Here is a 21,103-nt window from a genome sequence, read left to right as displayed (position 1 = left end):
ACTGGGGATAAATGACCCAGATACCGTGCCTATTAAAAGCCTCGTTTTTCTTTTACCCTTTTGTTCCTCGGTGTACCACATTATCAGATGCTGCACACGTGTATAAGTGTTGTCAGTCTTGGATGCCCTTTTGAGGACATAATGGGAGGTTTTTGCGTGCGGGTCTATTGAGATATCCAGAGTAGAATTATGTAAAGGCAATTGAAGGTTTTTCTTCCTGTCTAGTCTGAAGACAATTATCAAGAGCTAATCTGGTATAGGAGAATATATCAAGAAACTGTACAAAGGCCAGAATGCTGTATTTGCATCTATTGCGAATACAAAAAATAGAGTGACCAGTTCCCCTACCCTACTACATTCTATAATTACATCTCTGCATATCGTGGGCCATTTTTATTAAAAGCATCATTACTACAGTTGGCAGCAATTTACATTTTATCTTACATGATAGCAGTTTTCAAAGAAAAAAAATAAAAGGACATCACAACAAAGAAAAACAATACATTTACAAAGTCATGTTTGTAAACTTCAAGGCTAGTTTAGAGCTGAGGTAACGCTGTTTTAGCTTTGTGGCTAAAGTAACAAAGTCCTTTAATTTAAAAAAGGTACCTGATTCTCTCTTCTTTCACTCTTTATTAATTTCATCTATTTATTTTGTTTATACCAGTGCATTACAAGACCACGAGACAATGGAACTGCAGTTCTGTCTGGCAAGAACCCTCCCAGTAGGTTAATTTCCAAAGGGACCCTTCACATTCAACAGCTGCCTTATTATTGCTGCGCCTCGGGACAGAGACGTTCACACTAAGGTGGAGATTGTCAGAGTGTATGGATGTGTGTGATGCGTGTGTGGGACCCCCCGCCCCCGTACAGTCATAAAGGGAAACAAATGAGCAAGTATGATATGTATGGTAAATTTCATCTTGACCTTCACAGCAAAAAAAAAAAAATTAAAATTAAAAAATTAAATATATAACTTCATACTTCCTTTGAGCAGCACTTCCTTCCATGAGTGCCACTCGGTTACAAATTGCTCTTTATTATAATACCAATGGTACCAAAAGAAAAAGTAGAGAACAAGGGAAGAAAAAAAAAAAAAAAAGAAGCAGAGCATTATGTAAGTTTCCTTAAAAAGACAGGATCACCTCTCAAATTTCATCTCTCCTAGGGATAATAAATAATGCACTGCACAATACTTAATGACCAAGATACCTTTTGACACACCTGTATAACATGACTTGGGACTTTTTTTCTTTCTTTTGCTACACTATGTTACAGAACAGCTTATAAAACTAGGTATGAACATTAACTGTGAGTGTAAACAGTAGGACTACCACTTGTCAAAAGTTTTTAAACACTTTAACTGGAAACTGGTACTGGTTATTCATCATTTTCATTGTTTTCTATTTCGTCCCCACCGTCGAGGGAGTCCAGCTCTTCACCCTGGGCCATCTCGTCTTCCAGGACGGAGGACTCGGCCGTCTTGTCCAGGCTCTCCTCGGCGTCGCTGCCCTCGAGGGGCTCCTCTTCCTGAAAGGCGGCCCCCTCGGCTTTGTCGGGGGCCTTGTCTTCGCCGGCGCCCACGGCGCCCTGGAGCCCCGCGAGCGCGGGGAAGCCGGGCAGCGTCAATCCCCCCAGTCCTGGAGGTAGAAACATGGACGGGTAGAAGAGGCCGGGGGCCATGGTGGACAGCAGGAAGGGGTTGAAGGCCAGCGGGTTGGAGGGCAGGCCGGCCGGGCCGGTAGCAGCACCCACTGATCCGTTCGCGGAGTCTGGGCCCGGGACGGCGTCTGTGCTTTTCTCCGGGTCCTTGCTCTCGTCCTCGTGCTCGCCACCCTTCTCCTCCGCCCTGGACGCACCGTCCTCAGGATCCGTGGGACCGGCCGTGGCCGCGGGGCTCCCGGCGGCGGCGGACAGCGGGGCGTTGAGCAGCCCCCCGAGTCCAAACATGCTGGGCAGCCCGGCCACGCCTGGCAGCATCAAGGGCAGCACGGCCGCCGGATTCTTGGCGTCGCCTCCGGCCGCCGCGGCGGTGGCCAGTCCCGGAGGGAAGCCCATGAGGCCCGCCAGCTGGAGCGACTGGAGGCTTTGGAGGTTCTGCAGGCTCGTCAGGTCCATCCCCGCGAACAGGCTGTTCACCAGCAGCGGGTTGATCCCTGACGTGGAAGCCACTGCTGCGGCTGCCGCGGCAGCCCGGGCAATTTCACTCTTGGGCCTCCGTCCGCGCCGGCTCGCCCCTTCTCCCCGCACCACGGGTCCAGTGAGAAGCCGGTCAAACATTGACTCCGGAACGAAGCCCTGAAGGGAAGGGAGAGGCAAACACGGGCTGTCAAAGTTGCGGGACAAAACCTCATTTCCACCTAGACCTTTGTGATAAACTGAACACTGATGGTTCAGAATGGAAATACAGAAGCAAATTATTCCCATTCAAAAAGCTCAAGGATAGAACCTATGAAAGCAAAGCTTCTCTCTTTTAGCATTATACAGCTCACCAGATTATGCTGAATTTCAGGGGAAAAAAAAATGTGAAAGGGTACTCTATCAATGGGGGTTTCCCTGGTGGCTCAGTTGTAAAGAATCCACCTGCCAATGCAGGAGACGTGAGTTCAACCCCTTGGTTGGGAAAAGGAAATGGCTACCTACTCCAGTATTCTTGCCTGGGAAATCCCATGGACAGAGAAGCCAGGTGGGCTACAGTCCATGGGGTCACAAAGAGCTGGACACGACTGAGTGACTAACACTTTTCACTTTCAAGTAACATTTTAGTATTTATCCTGGAGAAACAAAAACTCATCTTCACACCAAAATGTGTACACAAGTGTTTCACAGCAATTCTGCTTATAACTGTCAGTCTGAAAACAGCCCAGAGTACTTCCATGGCTGATAGGGAACCACACCCAGGGTTATATCGAAGCACAGGAGTGTATTAACCGTGAAACTTCGGACACATGTAACCACTTGGATGAATTTCTGTATGATGAGTGAAGGAAGCTGTCTCAAAAAGGTTATGTAATTTACACTTCTTTGTGCGTGACATTCTCAAAAAGACAAAACTCTAGGAACGGAGAACAGATCAAGGAGTGAGTGCCCTGGGCTGGAGGTGGAGATGGAGAACAATACAAGGGAATTTGGGTCAGCAATGTAACTGTCTATATTCTTCTGATTATGGCGACTGTTCAAGAAACTATCCATGTGTGAAGATGAATACAACTGTTCACCAAAAGAAAAATAAGCACTTTTACTATATACTTTGTACAAATAAAAAGAATCAAGACTTTATTAACAAATTAATTGCAAAAAGAAATAGTGAAATAAATAGGCAGAATTGCTGTATTTTTCATTTGTTTATCTTAAAACCAGAAATCACAGTTAATCTTAAGGATCTCAACCACCATAAATTCCATTCCACCGATGGGGGCTTTCTCCCTAGAGTAAGTCTGCCTCTAATACCATAAGTGTGTATTTCTATACAGTCCTTTAAATCATAGCTGTCAAATTAATCCACTTTGGATTAATGACATATGGATACAAGGAATGATGATGTATTGATGATCTATGGAAATGATGTACTGTGTCAATTCTTTTAAGCCAAGAATAAATTATCATTGAATAATTAATAACCAGCAGAAAATAAAGAAAAATTCAGGAAAACTATTTTGTACAGATACCTTCCTGGACAGAGAGGCAGAATCTGTACTTACAGACTGCTTGACTATGTCCGTCCAGTCTGGGGCCACTGCAAACTCGGGGTTTTCTTCCAGCCACCGGGGCAGATCCTTCATTGGAGGCGCCATAGCTCCACCCATCTGGGGAGAGGCATTTGGAAAAAGACTTAGAAACTAACAAGTTCTTCCCTCTCCCCCCCACCCCATTTGTGTATCTACACAGACACATACACACATCACATGTATTCTGGAAGAAATATGAACTTATAAAGAGGCTGGAATAAAATATTTCTTTCTGGGAAAAGACATCCCAGAGAGATCAATTCTCCTTCCCAGGATTTACCTTCTTCCCATTTCGTTTGTTCACGACAGGCACCCTTTCTTCTCCTGTCAAAGTGTTTATATCCAATTTATTAGGGTTTCGACATCTGTGTCGTTTCTGTTTCGGTTTCTGAAATGAGGAAAACAGCACATCTGCATTCTTCTGCAAAAAAAACATAAAAACACAAGAATCATATTTAGTAAAACCATAGTCAATACTTATTCTTTCCTATATGGATGACAAGCAGAACAGTCAGGCCATTTTTAACTACTATGGAAATTTCAAGGATCATTTTAAGGATCAGAAACCCTAGTTTTCTTTGAAAGGAAAAACTATTCTCCTTCTCCTATACTTAAAGAACAAACTTGAAAGCTGAGAATATGCTTTTTTTCTCATCTGTCAATAACCTTCTTCAAGTCTTGACTTCAAATGTTTCACTGAGTCATAGTATTTTAAAAGGAAACTTTCTCTCGCTCCTTTACTAATCTCTACTTGATGACGTGAATGGATACAGAGATGATCTCATGTCTACGCCATGAGACTGTGCACGAGAGAAAACAGCCCAAGAGATAGAGAGTCTATGCAGGAGGGTGCATTCTGAGTGGCAGGAACTCACCAACATAAAATGCAAACTCCCACATTTAAGTTTGAAAAAATTCAATCACATAAGTATAAGACATAAAATGTGCGCTGTTTAAAGCTAGCAAGCAGTTAGAGTGACAAATCATCTAGGGTTCCTGTCTGATGTTTAATAAACGGCAGGAGTGTTGGTTGTTTAAGAAAGACGCCAATAAAGCCTCAGGCTGCATTAGCTGCTCAGATCTCTTCCGGTACAGCTTCCTAATCTGTGCTGGGCAGATCCAGTCCAGAGACCAATTAAAGTGTGTTGGTTGGGGGTGGGGTGTGTGTTTTTCTATTAACGGGACCACCTGGAAACCACACCATGTGAAGAGTAATGGAAAAAAAAAATCAGATCTATTTGGTGGGAGAAGGAAAAAACAAGGAAATGCATACTAGGCGTCTTCAAATAGCTACGAGGCTGCTCTTCACACGGGACAGACCTGAAGTTAGTTTCTCTAATGTATAATTTTTTATGTTTTTGTTTAGTTACTAAGCTGTGTCCGACTCTTTTGTGACCTCATGGAGTGCAACCTGCCAGGCTCCTCTGTCCATGGGATTTCCCAGGCAAGAATGCTGGAGTGGGTTGCCATTCCCTTCTCCAGCGGATCGAACCCACGTCTCCCGAGTTGGCGGGCAGATTCTCTACCACTTGGGCCACCAGGAAAACCCCTAATGTAGAATACAGAGTGATGAAAGCTGGAAAACGTTCACACTGACAAGACAGACTGAGGGACCAGAGACTTCCATGTTCTACAGGAGAAGGAGAAGGACTGACCAGGCAAGAGTCCCCTGCAACAAGTCTCTGCTCAGTGATACTCACTGGTACATAACTTGGCATATCAACAGTGTAAGTGGGATGCAGCTTCAGCCATTCAACTAAATCCTTATTTTTAGGCGCCTCCTCCCCCACCAGCCTCGTCCCATCTTCGAGATTTATAACAGGGATCCGTGCGTCTGGGTCCAGGTGTCCAGGAGAAGGAATGTTTCTTGTAGGTGGGGTCTCTATATCCTCTTCAAAAGCTTTGGTCACTTCAGCATCCTCCTGCAGAAAGAAGACAATGGTCTCAATTCTTGAGTGGAGAGAGCGGTCCTGACTATGTCCTGGCCCAAGGAACCAGGAGCCTAGCGGGGTGGGTCTCTTCAAAAGGGAAAAAGGCTACTTGAAACAGTGGCAGTTTCGGAACAGCGATTAAGTCAGAAGATGTAACTTATTCTTCACACTGTACAATTAGTGATAAGGTAGAAAATTCACAGTCCATCTCTGCTCCATGTTTGAGACCCACTAGGAACACGACACAGGCAGTGGAGTCTGAGCCTGGTGTGCCTGAAGGGGTGGGTAGCCTCTCAGTCTTTCTTGGGAATCCCTGGAGAGCGTCATTAAAGAAACGAAAATTAGGGGACTTCCCTGCAGGTCCAGTGGTTAAGACCTCCAAGGCAGGGTGCACAGGCTCAAATCCCTGGTTGGGAAACTAACATTCCACATATGGCACAGTACAGCAAAAAAAAAAGAAATTATAGAAATTATAATTCATGGGGAATGTTCCAAAAGCCAGTTCATGTGTAGCTTTTTGGCTTTCTGCACTCAGTACAGTTTTGTTGGTAGTACAATATTTCATATCAGGCATGTGTGGCAACACTGGAAAGATGAATTAGTTGAAGCTGAGACCTGACCATCGCCCAGCCACTGGTCCTCAAACTCTGCACTGCAACCTGCAGACGTCGTTCACAAGGCCCACCTGCCCAGCCATGCTGCCACTGCTCTGGTTCAGGTCTCCATCCCTGGTCCCCTGCATCACTGCAGTACTTCTAAACGGCCCCTCTGATTCTACTTCCACCCTGTTTAATCCAGTCTCCACTCTGTTAGACAGGAGGCAATCTGCTGAACTGCACCCTTCCTAGTTCAAAGATTATGTTACATCACTTCTCCTAGTTAAGCTAACTTTGTAATTGAATTCCCATCACCTTCAGGATAAAATCCAAGTTCTTTAGCTCAGCTACCAAAGCCCTCTGTGGTTTACATCTCACCTTATGCCCAAGCTCCTCTCTGCTGAAGCTGCCTCCTCATCAAACTCCCTGGCCAGTAACTTTCAGTTCGTCGGACACAATGGGTTCTCCCTGGCCACGGTCCCTTTGCACATGCTCTCCCAGCCCCCTCTTTTCAAATGACTTGCAAAATTTAACTGAGGTATGACCACCTATAGGGAAACTTTCCCACCTGTTTCTGCCCACATTCTCCTCCTTCCATTCCCATTCTTCCTTTGGGTTCTCAAAAGACCCCAGGGGCGCCTCACAACAATGACAGGTTGTTATTTATCTATCGCCCATCTTAAACACTGCGTTCTCTGGTGTAAGCACCTGTCAGGCTTTTATTCTCTGCATCCCAGTACCTGGCACAGGGCATGGCTGATTCCCACAATGCTGTTGAATGCAGAACAGCTGCATCCTTGCTTTTCACAGCTGCACAGTGATCTCCAGCATGATGTCAACATGAGATTTTAGGATTTGTCTCATTCCACACAAGTAACCTTGCTGACCTCTATCGCTCTTCACTACTCAGTTTATTTATAGATCCATTCTCCTTCTGTTTTATGTGCTCACACAAAACCCTCTATAACACCAAATGAGGAACTGCGAAATTCCAACATTTAAAAGTAAAAAAAAATAATTAAAATAAACATACATTCTCTAATATCTGTTAAGAGTTTTGAGCTAGGTTGCTAATAGGACTTTGCGGGGTGGGGGGGGGAACTAATAAACTCTTAGAGATAGCTTAAAATATGTGAATGAATAAAGTCAGTCGTAAGTCTATTATGGTGTTTATAATTACAATAGAAAATTGTAATTACTAATTCCTGATCCTGGGTCCACAAAATGAAATTCAAATGGAAAGATGATTTGCTGATGTTCCCAGAGAAAGGATTTTCAGTGAATTAAACCTATCAAAGCATTAGGGTGGTTCCCAGCAGGGGACCACACACCTAGCAATGGCATTTGTTTAACTTGGGGAACAACTAGTCAAACTGATACCCTGTACGGCGTATTTTTTACAAGATTCTAAAAGTAAATCACATGATCGACAAAAATGACCATTACTATGACTGGTATATTCGTAATTGTCATGAAGTCGCTCAGTTAAGTCTGACTCTTTGTGACCCCATGGATTGTAGCCCACCAGGCTCTTCCATCCATGGAATTTTCTAGGCAAGAGTACTGGAGTGGGTTGCCATTTTCTTCTCTGGGGATCTTCCCAACCCAGGGATCGAACCCGGGTCTCCCTCATTGCAGGCAGATGCTTTACCGTCTGAGCCACCAGGGAGTTTTTGAAAATAAATTACCTTTTAACCACCTGGATGCTTCTGAAACTCAGACCCATGGCTAGCCCACTTCAGCTGTGTCTACTCTTTGTGACCCTATGGACTGCAGCCCGCCAAGCTCTTCTGACCACAGGATTTCCCAGGCAAGAATACTGGAGTGAGTTGCCATTTCCTGCTCCAGAATCAGACCCGACTAGGGGACAAGTTTCAATGGAAGCTTGTTTGTCACTTCTAGACCTTAATTCCACCATGTCTCCCTACTCTTTAAGGTTATTAAGCTTCCCTTAAATTCAAGAACTCAAAAATGGGGAAATAATAATAGGGATGAAATAAGGAAAAACATATTTAAACAAACCTCTCCCCTTGGCATTTCTTAAACTGTCTACCGCCCTGGGGATGGGCCCACCACCCGTATGCCGGCTTATCAGGCACCTGTGCTGATTCGGGTTTCGAATCCACAGGCTCACTGTGTTGTTGTTGTTTAATCTCTAAGTTGTGTCCGACTCTTATGTGACCCTATGGGCTGTATCCCGGTAGGCTCCTCTGTCCATGGGACTTCCCAGATAAGAATATTGGAGCAGGTTGCTATTTTGGTGCTTTGTACCAGTCTCAGTGCTTTAGAGGGGACCTTTGTGTAATCTGGTTCCTGGGAGAAACTCTTTCATTCTTAATGGGGTGGCAAAGTTTTAGGTGAGCGGTTGAGACAGATCAGGGCACAGAGATACTCTGATTACATTGCACTCATTTCCTTCGAATTGAAGAAGTGAATGTCAAAATCCAATGACACATGTATTTCCTGCAAACCTAAACTAGCACAGACCTCAATTCAGTTGAGATTTTTAAAATACCCATTTACAGAAGTGGGAGAATTTGCAATCACTAGCTTTGCATATGAACACAAATCTTCAGTCTGAAGCTGAACAAATCTAATAAATGCTGGGTCCCAAACATATTGATACTTCTAAGAGCAGAAGTGTTTCCATCTCGAGGTTCACAGGTTATAGGCTCAGAAGAACACGTGTTTGTGTGGGGCTAGTCTGCCGAGAGTAATCAATACATTAGGGCCTTGGGAAGAATAAATCCTCAAACTGCATGTGGTTCAGGCTGAGTGATCTGTGCCAACGCTCAGCACAATGTTCCAGCCCAGAACCCCGGCTCTGTCCACAGTGGCTCCTCTGGTGGGAGGCACAGCTTTCACACCACACCATGGAGGGGCACACGCCCCGGCCTGGGCAGCAGAGCCAAGACTTGGCTGCCAGCGTGTACATGTGGTGGTGGTGGGGGGGGCACCAGCCCCTGGACTTACTGCACTCAGTGATGTCCGCTTGTGGCTCATAAACAGCAGGTCGAGGCCCTCCACGTTTTTCCTCCTTCCCCGCCTCCGCTTCATGGGGGGCTCTCCGTCCACGAGGGAGCCATTGAGCAGATGTCTGGTGGGCGTGCGGGACAGGCCGGCCTGGAGCAGTTCCATCTGAGTCTTAAAGGCATCAGACACCGGCGTGGAGATGTTGGGCAAGATCAACTTTGAAGTGAGAGATGAAAAGTTTGAGGTAGAGCTTGCTGCCTCTCTCGAGGCCTTTGATAAATCGACCACTTTCTCTTGTCCGTTCTCCGAGACCACCTGAGACCCCCGCAGCTGCGCCACCATCTCCATGAGGTTTCGCCGCTTGGCAGCTCTCTCGGCCTCGATTTCGATCTTCCTCCTCCTTCTTCTCCGCTGGCGAGGCACGGAGAGGTTAAGGGCATCTTCCTGTTGAAAAAATCCCCACAGAAACAGTGAGCCCACCCTGCACCTGCTGCACAGCGGAAACCAGGGATGAGAAGTTTAAGGAATTAAACCACTGAGGCCAGAGCAGCCTTCTTATTTCAAATGGGACCAGCCAACACGAGCTTCCAAACTGAGTCAGGAGAGCTTATCTCTAGGCTCCCCGGGGAGGGCGCTCTTACTGACCTTGGACAGCTGAGGGGAGGCGGTGAGTTCCTCGCTCCCGCTGATGCTGGCCTGGCCCACAGCCGAGAGCTCGGCCAGGGTCCTCTTCTGCAGGGGACTGTCGGCGGTGGGGGGCGTGTAGCCGGGGATGAGGCCTTGGAAATCAAACATCTGGCGCCTATTTACCGGCCATTTGCCTTTCAACACTGCTTCACAGATGTTGTCTAATCGGTTTATCATTACTCGGTCCTAGAGAGAGAGAAGAAAAGTCACACGAAACCGTAACAAAGACCTGCTGAAAATGACGAGATGGATACATCCACAGAGATGCCAAAGAGCGGAAAAGGCTTAAAAGCAAGCAGAAAGCAAACAAGCGAGAGAAGAAGCCAAACCCACCGGAACCGCTTTAGTCTGCTGCGAGGTCCGAAGGTGGCCACAACACAGACCACTCAGTATTTCTCAGTTATGAACACTGAGGCGCATAAATGAGAGGGCATTACATAATCACTGCCTCTAAGACGTCCCCGTGTTTTACAAGTCACTGCTGTTCAGGCTACAGATTGTTGGTGTGTGTTGGTAGGTGACCATGGATGGAAGCCTGCACTCCGACTTCACCACGTGCTGGACTGCAGCCTCTCCCAGGAAGTGGGACATCATTAGCGTCACTATTAATAAAGTTCAGCATTACAAATGGGCACCAACCTAGGAACACCTAATGAGTGTCGACTTGCATCCTCTACCTATTATCACTTCAAGTTTCACTGAAGCGTGGACGTTAAAAATTTCTAATTACAGCTCTTAGACCCAGTTTCCACAGATTAAAAGGGCCTGCTACTAGGGGCCTCCGGGCTGATCTGGGAAGCTCCCTTCTAAACTCAGTAAGGGAGATGAGCAAAACAAGGGAGATAAGGGGGGTGGGGCCAGGGGGCAGGGGGCAACGTCTCTGATAGTACAGTCTTCAGTTAAAAATTTCACATTGTTTCTTTCCAACGGACACTATGTGAGACCAGCCTGGGCCATAGAGACCCTTTTTTGTGTTGTCTGTCTTAAACCAGACAGCCCTGTTATGGTGATTAGGAAGATTATTTCCCCACCCTGAAAAACAGACCCAAATTACACAGAGATTTATTATAAAATTATACTAGTTAGCCAAAAGAGTAATTTCCACTTTGCTTTTGGTTACAGATAACTACATTTGCGATTATCTCATAATGTATTTGAGCAAATGGGTCAGCAGCCCATCCTCTCCCCAGTTCAGAAGATTACAGGGTTCCAAATATATAGCAAGCTGTCTTAGATCTGAAAGTTCTGCTTCAGGATATTAAAAACAAAACAAAACAAAACACTGTTTTAAAAGTCCACACATTTCCCTTGTGCACTGTTGCTGGGATTGCAAAATGGTACAACTGCTATGAAAAACAGTACAGAGGTTCCTCAAAAATTAAAAGCAGAACTACCCTATGATCCAGCAATACTACTTGTATGTATGTACCAAAAAAAAAAAAAATGCAAGCAGGGTCTCAATGAGATATCAGTAATTCCCATTTACAGCAGCACCATGATAAGCCAAGATAAGGAAGGAGGCCAAATGTCCCAACGGTGGACAGATGGATAAGGAAAACACAGTACAGACACACAATGGACTATTATTCAGCCTTAAAGAGGAAGGAAATTCTCTTACATGCTTTCCCAAAGATGGACCTTGAGGACATCATACTAAGTGAAATAAGCCAGTCGCAAAAGAACAAGTACTGTATGATTCTACTTCTGTATGTCAAGTTCACAGAAACGGAGAGTAGTATAGTGGTTATTCAGGGGCAGAGAGGGAGGGGAGTGGGATAATGGGTATAGAGTCTCAGTCTTGTAAAATACAAAAGTCCTGGAGATCCTTTTACAGCATGAAAAAATATATATATGATGTGAATATATGAATATATTTAACACTACCCAACTGCACACTTAAAAAATGAAGACTGTAAATTTCATGGTGTGTTTTTTACCACAATAAAATTTTTTTCAAAAAATCCACACATTTCATTTTATCAATGGGTGAGTCTTCTGAAGCAATAATCCATACACTGTACTAGACAAATAACCTAAAAAACCTCAAGGAACCAAAGAGCCTTATAAACAGTTCTTTTTTCTTACTTTCTTTGCTTCTTGTCACCTTTCCTATCCTATATGAAACCATTCTACAGATTTTTTTCCTTTGTGCTTTTCCAGATCATTCTTTTATAAGAAAAAAAATATCTAGTATACAATCTTCATACACTATGTCAAAGTTTACCTGAAAATTATTTGAAAAATCAAGGTAGAATGATTTTCTTCACCCCATTTACTATTTTGGTCACCGAATAACAACAAAATCCCACCAACCTTAGGCCAAAATGAGAAGGCAAATGTCCTTTCATGAAGGAGCTGAGCTACAGATGGGTCACCATCCTCCATGTAGAATCCATCCCGGGTCTCATCCCTAGCAGTGCTCATGGAAGCATTGCTCTCTTCATCAAAATTCTTCCCTCTAGAAACAGCCCCTGCTGAGAAATGAGTTACTGTGCATCACCCACAACCAGAATCTTTCTGAAAAGAAGTGTAGACGGGAAAGGATTTAATGTCTGAATGCTGACGAGCTCCTTTGTATCTCGTACCTAGTATGGCTAGAATGGTATCAGGCATTTTGCAAATCCTGTCACTCAAAGCTTGCAAGGGCCCTTGCACGTAGCTGGCGTTACTCCCGTTTAACAGATGAGGAAGTGGAGGCTTGGGGGGCTATGTCACTAGTCAGTGGGCATCCTGCTGCAGACAAGTCTCGGGGGAGGGTGGTGACAGCCAAGCCTCTGACCCGCAGGACCCTCTGCTCCTCCATCAGAAAGAGGACTAACGTGTTGGCCATGATTCCGAGCTGAAGCTCAGGTAGAAAAGTGTAGCACGTGTTTTATTTTTATTTTTGTTTCGTGGCAACCTACCTGGGACTTAGGAAGACAACTGGTTCTTCCTAGATTCTACTCCCACTCTTTATTTCTGAACGGAAATTAAATTAAACATCATCTGCCTTAAAATTGTTATTGCCTGTAAAACCTTCTGAGAAGAAGCTAGAAGCAGTGCGTTCACAGGTCACAGCAGGGCAAAACACACATCTAAGCATTATCCGATACCATCCTAATGAAAACGTACACTCATTACCCTTTAATAAAAAACTGGAAAAAAAAATAAAAAATAAAAATAAAAAAAATTGAAAAACAACAACAACAACAAAAAGATGCACTTTAATCTATTCAATAATCTATGGTTATCCACTTGAAATAAAATTAACGCTAATGAAATAAAAAAAAAAATAAAAAAATAAAAACCCAAAGAGGACACGGATCACATGACATGAAGACAGCTGCTGGGGTGGGGCCAAGAGAGGCCTGAGGGTCTGTTAGGTCTTACCTTCAGGCTGGGAAGACTCTTCTGACTTGTCATCATCTTCCAGCTTTTCCTCTTCGTCCTCTTCAGAACCCTTCTCAGAAATGGACTTGGGCCCGGAGTCCACACCGACCTCCACCCCTCTGGGCTCACTCTTCCCAGCCCCCGGCTCCGCCTCGCGGTCCTGCCTCTGGTCCTTGCCGCCACCCTCGGCCTCCTCCTCCTCCTTCCCCTCGGGCTTCTCAGAGGCCTCTCTGGCCTTGGCCTCGGCTGCCCCCACCTTGTCCTCCTGACCTGGGGCAGCTGGGGTGGCAGCGGGGGTCTGGCCAAAGCCCAGGGCCAGAGGGTTCAGGGCGGGGGCGCCGCCAGCCCCACGGGCCTGGGCGAAGCTCTTGTGCGCGTCCAGGAAGGAGAGCTCGGGGTCGTTGAGGATGTGGTAGTCCGTGCGGCTGACGCCGTGCTTGGCGGCGCCCACCAGCAGGTCCCGGTCGTGCCGGCCGCACTCCCACCACTCGGGCAGGTCCAGGCTGGGCTGGCAGAGCTTGAGCCGCTCAGCCAGCTGCGGGTGGTGCAGCACCTGCTCGCGGATCCTGCGCAGCAGCTCGATGCGGTACAGCGTGCGGGAGGCACGCTCCTCCGTGATGGGCTCGATGGCCGACGACAGGTCCGGTGGCTCTGCGCGGGGCGGGGGTGGGGTGGGGGGGAGGCGTGTCACTGAGAGGTGCAGCGGGAGGTCCCCGAACCCGCCCAGCCTCTCCCATCCCAGGCTGTCCAGCACGGCCTGCATCCTTCGGAAACCTTCCGCCCCTTCCGGTCCCCACCAGGCTCCCATCCCCACACCACCGGCATCCCTGGGGAACCTATGCCCGGTCCTCCCGCTTCTCCGCATCCCTGGGGACTTACCATCATCCGGCTTGGCGGGCATGCGACACACCCGCCGGCACATGGCCACAAAGCAGCTGAAGTACTTCTCCAGACTCTCGTCCGACTTCTTGTCAAGCCTGGCAAAGGCTCGGAACTGGTTCCAGTCGAACTGCTGCTTCGCAGGGTCAAAAATGACCCCGAACGTGGACACCACGCGGTAAAAGTCCGCCTCCTCCCGCCTCGTCCACCTGTCAGAGAGGAGATCTTAGCTGTGGACTGGTACCCGAGTAAAAAGGCTTAAAGGTTACTGCTGCTTCTCCTTTAAACTGAATCTATAGTGCTTTTTTTTTCCCCCTTTGTTTTTTTTGGGGGGCGAGGGGGTTTGGTGAGGGGGCTGAGTTTGATGGCCATCCTCTTGGATGTGATTCTTGCCTCTACAGGCCAGGAAGAGCGGAGGGGAGAGGAAGGTACCAGGGGCTGAGGAAACCCTAAGACGCTCACTTCTGCCGCTTCTCCGATATGATGGCCTCCCTTTCGGCTTCCAGGGCCCGCACTTCCTCGCGGGGCCGCCGCCTCCGCCGGTCTGTCTTCATCAGCGCCTCCTGCCGCATCTGCTGCCGCTTGTAGCTGCGCTGGTAGGCAGTGATGAGCCTGCGTAGCCGGGTGGTCAGCGTGGAGGTGCTGGGCCAGTACAGCTGGCCTAGCTCAGCGCTGCCCTCGCTGTGCTTGCCTGGGGAGGCGGGGAGAACATTCCTGAATGAGAGAACATTCCTGAATGTGTAGCTATGACTTTTGCCATAGGTAGGGTTTCCCATCCAAACAGGATGACTTGCTAACATTCAAATGATAGTCTGGGAAAAATCATGGTGGTGCTCTTAATACTTCCCTGTAGCCCAGATGGTAAAGAATCTGCCTGCAATGCAGGAGACCCAGGTTCGATCCCTGGGTCAGGAAGATCCCCTGGAAAAGGGAATGGCAACCCACTCCAGTATTCTTGCCTGGAGAATTCCATGGACAGAGGAGCCTGGTGGGCTACAGTCCAGTACATGGTGCCCAAAGAGTCAGACAAAACCGAGTGACTAACACTACTACTGAGGAAGTATGGAAGTTTCATATTAGTATGGAACTTATAAACCATTCTTTCTCAATTCCTTAGAGGGGAAAAAAAGCCAAGTTCATATATCAATCATACATAAAGAAACATACTTTGTGCCACAAACTACATGGTGATAATGTAATACAATAATCTTGAACATAAAAACCAATCATATAATTGTTACCCAATGATTTTATATCAGGGGAAAAGTAGGGTAATAGTCTCAATAAACTGGCAGTTATTTCAGATATTTAACAAATTTCCTGCTTCCATGAGCTATGTTTCTGTAGATGCTTTAGAGTTTTCATTAACTGGTATAAATCATAAATATATAAGTTGTCTTTGTCCAAAAAAAAAGTTATTTTATCAAAGAGATTAAACATAACGATTAACCAAGAACCAGCAGGAGTTAGAATTCTTCACAACAGAGAGCAGTAGATGAAGTGCCATTTGGAGACACCACCCTGGTGGAGAAGCTGCAGCCTGGCTGTGGGGCCTGGCCTGAGTCCCACTCCTCAGCTCTGCTCCCCCCAGCTTTCAGAGTTGTACCTGGGGCGCGTATTTCCATGGGCTCTTCCTTATCTTCCGGAGGAGAATTTGCAAATTCCTCAAAAGCAAAGCAAGAAAGACAAATTATTTTAATTTGGGGTTCTATTTTGCTTTTTCTTTTAAAGGAAAGGCCGTTATCTATAAAGTTTAATAAGTCTTATGTGGGCATATAATATTTTACTGGGGCCATAAAACTGAATGTACTCAAGTTCTTACATCTATTTCATCCTTGAACGGCGTTCTGGTTGGTTTATATTCTGGGTCTTCATCTTCTCTATCAAATTCTCCCCTGTATGAAATGTTTTTAAAAAATGTTTAAATCACACTGATTAGCAAGAGACCGAAGGAGCCTGAGAAAAAGGAACAGCTCGCCTCATGCTGCTTTGAATTCTGAGCCTGACATCCAAAGCGACTCTGTCGGTATTTAAAATGTGCTGCCGTGAGGGGCGGAGGGTGTGTGTGCACGCAGTGGGGTGTGGTGGTGGTGGGGGGTCATGATCATTTGAAAAAGACAAGTTGCAGATTATCTAGACCCTATATTGTGTTTAAATAGTCATCATGATACATAAACAAGACTATACTGGTAAACACCGCTCAAGTCCAAATCAGATGCAGCGCAGTGCGTGGTGCTGTGTAAGGACTGAACCCTGCCAGTGGATCTGACACTCTGACACTGACATAAAGTTTATTAAAATTTTAAAGTGTCCTTCTTACCCGTCACCGCCATCTGCTAGCATGTCTGTTCCTCTCTGCTCGGCAGCGATGGCCTTGGCATCGGGCATACCAACTCGTTCCAGGAAGCACAGCGCGGGGTCAGCTCGCATGGAGTTGTACTTCTCGTACCCTGCGCCGTCCCCCCAGCCCAGAGAGGACACACACAGAGACAACGAAGGCCCGTCACTCATAGAACCACGGCATGGCTGCCTCACAGCAAGTTCATCTCTTTATAAGATGATGGTTTATGCCCTATTTAAACTAACCAGGCTGTCGTAGCCCATTCTTGGAACACTCTTCCAGGGGCAGATTTGGGGGGGGGGGGGGCGGGGGAATTTTCACGGATGTTATCAGAATGACCTTAGTAAATACTAATGAAAAAACAGGTTCAGGGTAACTGCAAGATGCCCGGGAAGAGGTCTGACCCTGTTGCCCCCAAAATCTAATTTTGCTTGGCATTTAAAAGGCAGCGTAATGTTCTTTGACGACCTCTGCAGTGGTCCAGCCCACCCTCCCTGTGAGCAGCTTCAGTCCTGCAGGAAGTCCACCACCGGCTGATACATCCCTGTCTACGTCAGGCCAACGAACCTGTCTGATCAGGTTTAAGATGATGCGTGTCAGTAAGATGACACTGTTCCCTCTATGGTTTTCAAACTGCAATTTGCTTTTTGACTGCCCAGGTTGACTAGATGGGAAATGGCAGATCCCAACAGTGCACTGCGGGAAGATGGCTTTTGAGGCTGAGCTCACAAAACACGGCTGCAGTACACAAGCAGAACGGCACAATTCAATTAGGGTGTGCACAACACCACCCCGGCTCCTAACTGCTGTAGAGCCGCCAGCCAAACTGTAATCATGAAAGGTTTTATAAGCCATCATTCTCCCCCTTAGTCAGGCTGGGCTGCCGAGAATACCTCAGCGACCTCCAGAGACTCGGGATTATAATCAGGAATCGTTCACTGTATATATCATGCCAGTTCTGCATCCCCGGCCTTTCAAAGTTAACAAGGCTGCGTCCCACTCAGGGGAGCCGCGGGTTCTCGGCACTGACATTTGTGAAATATTGCTTGGAACAAAGCCCAGGAGGCACTTGTACAGATTAATAGCAGAGGTTAAGCCCACCGTCCACTTTGACATGGGCTGGCAGAGCACGCGAGGGGAGCCGTGCTGGAAGTAAAGTTTCCGAAGAGCTATAGGACAACTTGGCTATTATTAAAACAAATATGGTTTGGGTTCTATTTACAGCCAAGGAAGAAATGTTTTCTTCTCAAATACTCAACAAACATTCAAAAACAGCATCTGATATTTACAGTTCATATTAGATTTTTCGTGCAGGGAAACCATAGACGCCAAGAGTCCTTTGGAACTAGCCTCATTAATATTATGACTTCGGAGACAGTGTGCAGAGAGCTCTAAATAAAGACAAAGACACATGGTCAAGATGGGGTCTGATGCAGACGCCCCTTACCGTGCTTGAACACGCCAATGAGGAGGGACTTGTCTGCTTCCTTATCCCACCAGTCCGTGGGGACTTCCGCGTGGAAAGGTTCAGGTATCCACACGTCAGCTTCACTGTAAAGACAACCACTGACGTGATATTTACAATAGACCCCACTGCTGGAAAAGAATGCTAAGTGAGGAGCATGACACTCGCCCCCTTCCCACGACAAGCACCTGAGCATCGTGGAGTGGGGTGGGGGTGCTGGGGCGGTGCCACCCAAGGCTGCAGGGAAGGGCAGAAGTCGGCCGCCTTCTACCGGGACCAGAAGTAAACTCTATCACACAGGACCCTGCTTTAAAGGTCACCTCAGAACACGAGTCATTTAGTTCACACCTTTTTGTACGTCCACACAGACCTACAAATAGGCTTCTCCCAATTCTCCTCACGTCCCCAGGCTGGTAGGACAAACACTGCATTTGAGATGCAGAAAGAGAGATGCGCTGAGGATGTAGGAGATTTGAAGCGTGCCCCCCACCCTTGATGTGGACTCCGACCGCCTGGATGGTCACGGCGAGGAGGAACACAGGCGCGTACCCACCTGGAGTCGGCGCCCTCCAGGATCTTCTCTGCCTGGTCTCCTATCACTTCTTGTCTCAGGTAGTAGAGCATGCGGACACGCAGCAGGACCCTGGAGAGGGAGACGGGGGAGCGGGGGGAAGTTCTTAACTTCGGGACTGTTTGCCAACAGTGGCTTTTGGCAGCTGCTGCTGTTCATCCATCATCCTGCCAAGGCTGATTAGCCATGCTGTATGGTAGGCTTGAAGCGTGACAGATGGTGCCACATAATCACCTCTGCGTGTGCTTTCTGCTGGCTTCCAACCGGCCTGCCTGGCAACCGCGCCCCCTGCACGGGAGGGCCGGCGCTCAGCCCGGCCCAGGCGCACTTCATTTAGTCCTACCTAGCGCAGCTTGTGAAGTTTAGACACGTAGCCCACCACTGCCTCTGAAGTATTGAAGCAAGTTTGTAAACAACTGAGCAGATGGCTTTCAGTAACTGTTCTGCTTCATTATCTCATAAAATTTCCTCAGCTGCTGCCTTAATACCATTTTTGGAAGCACATCAGAAGTTGTAGGAATAAACGAGATATAAAATCTGGTTTTACTACCTGACAATAAACCCTCAATACAGAATGTCAGGTTTTCCAGATTATACAACTTTGCTTCCGAGGAAGGAAGATGGTGGTGGGGGTGGATCCTCGCCAGGCCACCCCTTAAGGGGCAGTGCCCATGTTTTATTCCTTCTAGCTTACATAACCTGGAAGCCCAAATTGTCACTTACCAGATAATAATACAACATCACAAAGGAGATTAAAGTGTGTCCGGTTTGCTGAAGTTCTTAGTCATTTTCAAGGAATTGGTTTTTAAAAACTCATGGAATTCTAGGAACCAAATTTAAATTTTCAATCTCATGTGGATTTCCTCAATGGCGTAAAACTAATTCTTTGGATAAAGCCCACCTGGTAAACACTCCAAGAACTCTCAAGTCTAGCATCTCCTGGACTGGCCCTGGTGTGCATTCAGGACAGACACCTGAAGACCACCGCCTTGTCCGTGAGTAGACAAAACCAAGTGCAATTCCCATCACACTCTTGGAGAACACTTCTCAATCCGTGGGTCACGTGTACTACCACCAGTTCGTTTGATCCTCACAGTAACTCTAGGGCAAAGTGGGACAAGCTACGATTTCCATTTTCTAAGCTAACAGAACACAAGTGACGGACTTCAAAGTCAGAGTCACTTTAAGCATGGATCACTCAGAAGTAGGCCGTCTGACTCCACCACTCTGTACTGTCTCTAGGGATGTGGACCTTGAACATATCAAAATGGCAAGTAGGGGTGGCTTCACCACGACAGACCACTCCTGATCACACACAGACATCCTCTGTACCACTTGCCCCTGATTGCACACAGACACCTCCTGTATCACCCACCCCCGATCACACAGACACTCCCCTCTACCACCCACCCTGATCACATACAGACACCTGGTGTACCACCTGCTCTGGATCACACACAGACGCCCCATGTACCACCTGCCCTGGATCACACACAGACACCCCATGTACCACCTGCCCTGGATCACACACAGACACCCTATGTACCACCTGCCCTGGATCACACACAGACACCCCATGTACCACCCACCCCGATCACACAGACACACCCCATGTACCACCTGCCCTGGATCACACAGACACACCCCATGTACCACCTGCCCTGGATCACACAGACACACCCCATGTACCACCCACCTCGGATCACACACAGACACCCCATGTACCACCTGCCCTGGATCACACACAGACACCCTATGTACCACCTACCCCTGATCACACAGACACAACCCATGTACCACCCACCTCGGATCACACACAGACACCCCATGTACCACCTGCCCCTGATCACACAGAGACAACCCATGTACCTCCCACCCCAGATCACACACAGACACCCCCTGTATCACCTGCCTGCCTGTCCAGCATGGGGGCTGCTCCTGGCCAGCCTGGGTTCTCAACAGGCAAAATGCAAAGCTGTAAAGACCTGAATGTGCTCCAAAGTAAGATATCTTTTTGGAAAACTGGTTTTTATTAAGATTTCTTTCTCTGGATAAGATTAAAAAATTGGCTGTGCCACACTGAACCTGCAGAAGCGAAGTGACAGTGTGGGCAGCCGTGCCCGGCACGAGCAGAGTCTGCAGCCTAGGTCTCCTCACAGAGGATGCTCAGCCAGGACGCACCCTCCACCTTTCCCTGGATCTTCTTTCATGCACCAAACCTCAGTGCAGCAGCAGTAACCCTAGCAGTTTCTCTCCCTTCAGGAGAAGACAAGGTTTTCTACCTCATCAGGAGTTTTAGTTTTGTGGATGGAGGCTTTAATGAACGATTGTAACTGTGAATGTCATCTTTCTTCTAGAGGAAAAAATTCAAACTCATGTACAGGCAAGCTGAGTGCCCCTAAGGAATACGTGGTGGGTCCTGGCAGGATAACGAGGTGATGGAAGGTGGCCTCGGACTCTGAGGGGTTTGCATGTGGTGAGTCAGGATGCCTCTCGAGTCCCCAGTGTTAATCTTCATTCTGGTGGCTGGTCCCACTAGGGTCTGTTTTTTTGGATGAGCATG

The 21,103-nt window shown here is 47.2% G+C and overlaps 1 protein-coding gene across 4 annotated transcripts in view; it reads right to left on the bottom strand.

The window, feature by feature from the left end:
• Positions 1-294: 294 nt before the first annotated feature.
• The window catches only part of CHD7 (chromodomain helicase DNA binding protein 7), a 193,337-nt gene continuing 172,528 nt past the window's right edge, over positions 295-21,103 (bottom strand). For 3 of the 4 annotated variants that reach the window (XM_069600084.1, XM_069600087.1, XM_069600085.1), the window contains exons 24-38: positions 18,523-18,612; positions 17,952-18,055; positions 16,484-16,613; positions 15,986-16,058; positions 15,770-15,827; positions 14,626-14,854; positions 14,164-14,372; positions 13,285-13,935; positions 12,229-12,389; positions 9,874-10,101; positions 9,229-9,672; positions 5,429-5,650; positions 4,009-4,149; positions 3,702-3,806; positions 295-2,298 (exon numbers count right to left, since the gene is read on the bottom strand). In XM_069600084.1, coding sequence (XP_069456185.1) covers positions 1,381-2,298; positions 3,702-3,806; positions 4,009-4,149; positions 5,429-5,650; positions 9,229-9,672; positions 9,874-10,101; positions 12,229-12,389; positions 13,285-13,935; positions 14,164-14,372; positions 14,626-14,854; positions 15,770-15,827; positions 15,986-16,058; positions 16,484-16,613; positions 17,952-18,055; positions 18,523-18,612 — 3,763 coding nt within the window. In that variant the 3' untranslated portion in view covers positions 295-1,380. The remainder of the gene's footprint in view (positions 2,299-3,701; positions 3,807-4,008; positions 4,150-5,428; positions 5,651-9,228; positions 9,673-9,873; positions 10,102-12,228; positions 12,390-13,284; positions 13,936-14,163; positions 14,373-14,625; positions 14,855-15,769; positions 15,828-15,985; positions 16,059-16,483; positions 16,614-17,951; positions 18,056-18,522; positions 18,613-21,103) is intronic. The other variant, XM_069600086.1, reaches the window with a different exon arrangement.

The sequence above is a fragment of the Ovis canadensis genome, chromosome 9 (genome assembly GCF_042477335.2).
Source record: "Ovis canadensis isolate MfBH-ARS-UI-01 breed Bighorn chromosome 9, ARS-UI_OviCan_v2, whole genome shotgun sequence".
NCBI classification, from domain to species: Eukaryota; Metazoa; Chordata; class Mammalia; order Artiodactyla; family Bovidae; genus Ovis; species Ovis canadensis.
Note: the sequence above shows the minus strand (reverse complement) of the source record. Positions and strands in the feature narration are given on the sequence as shown.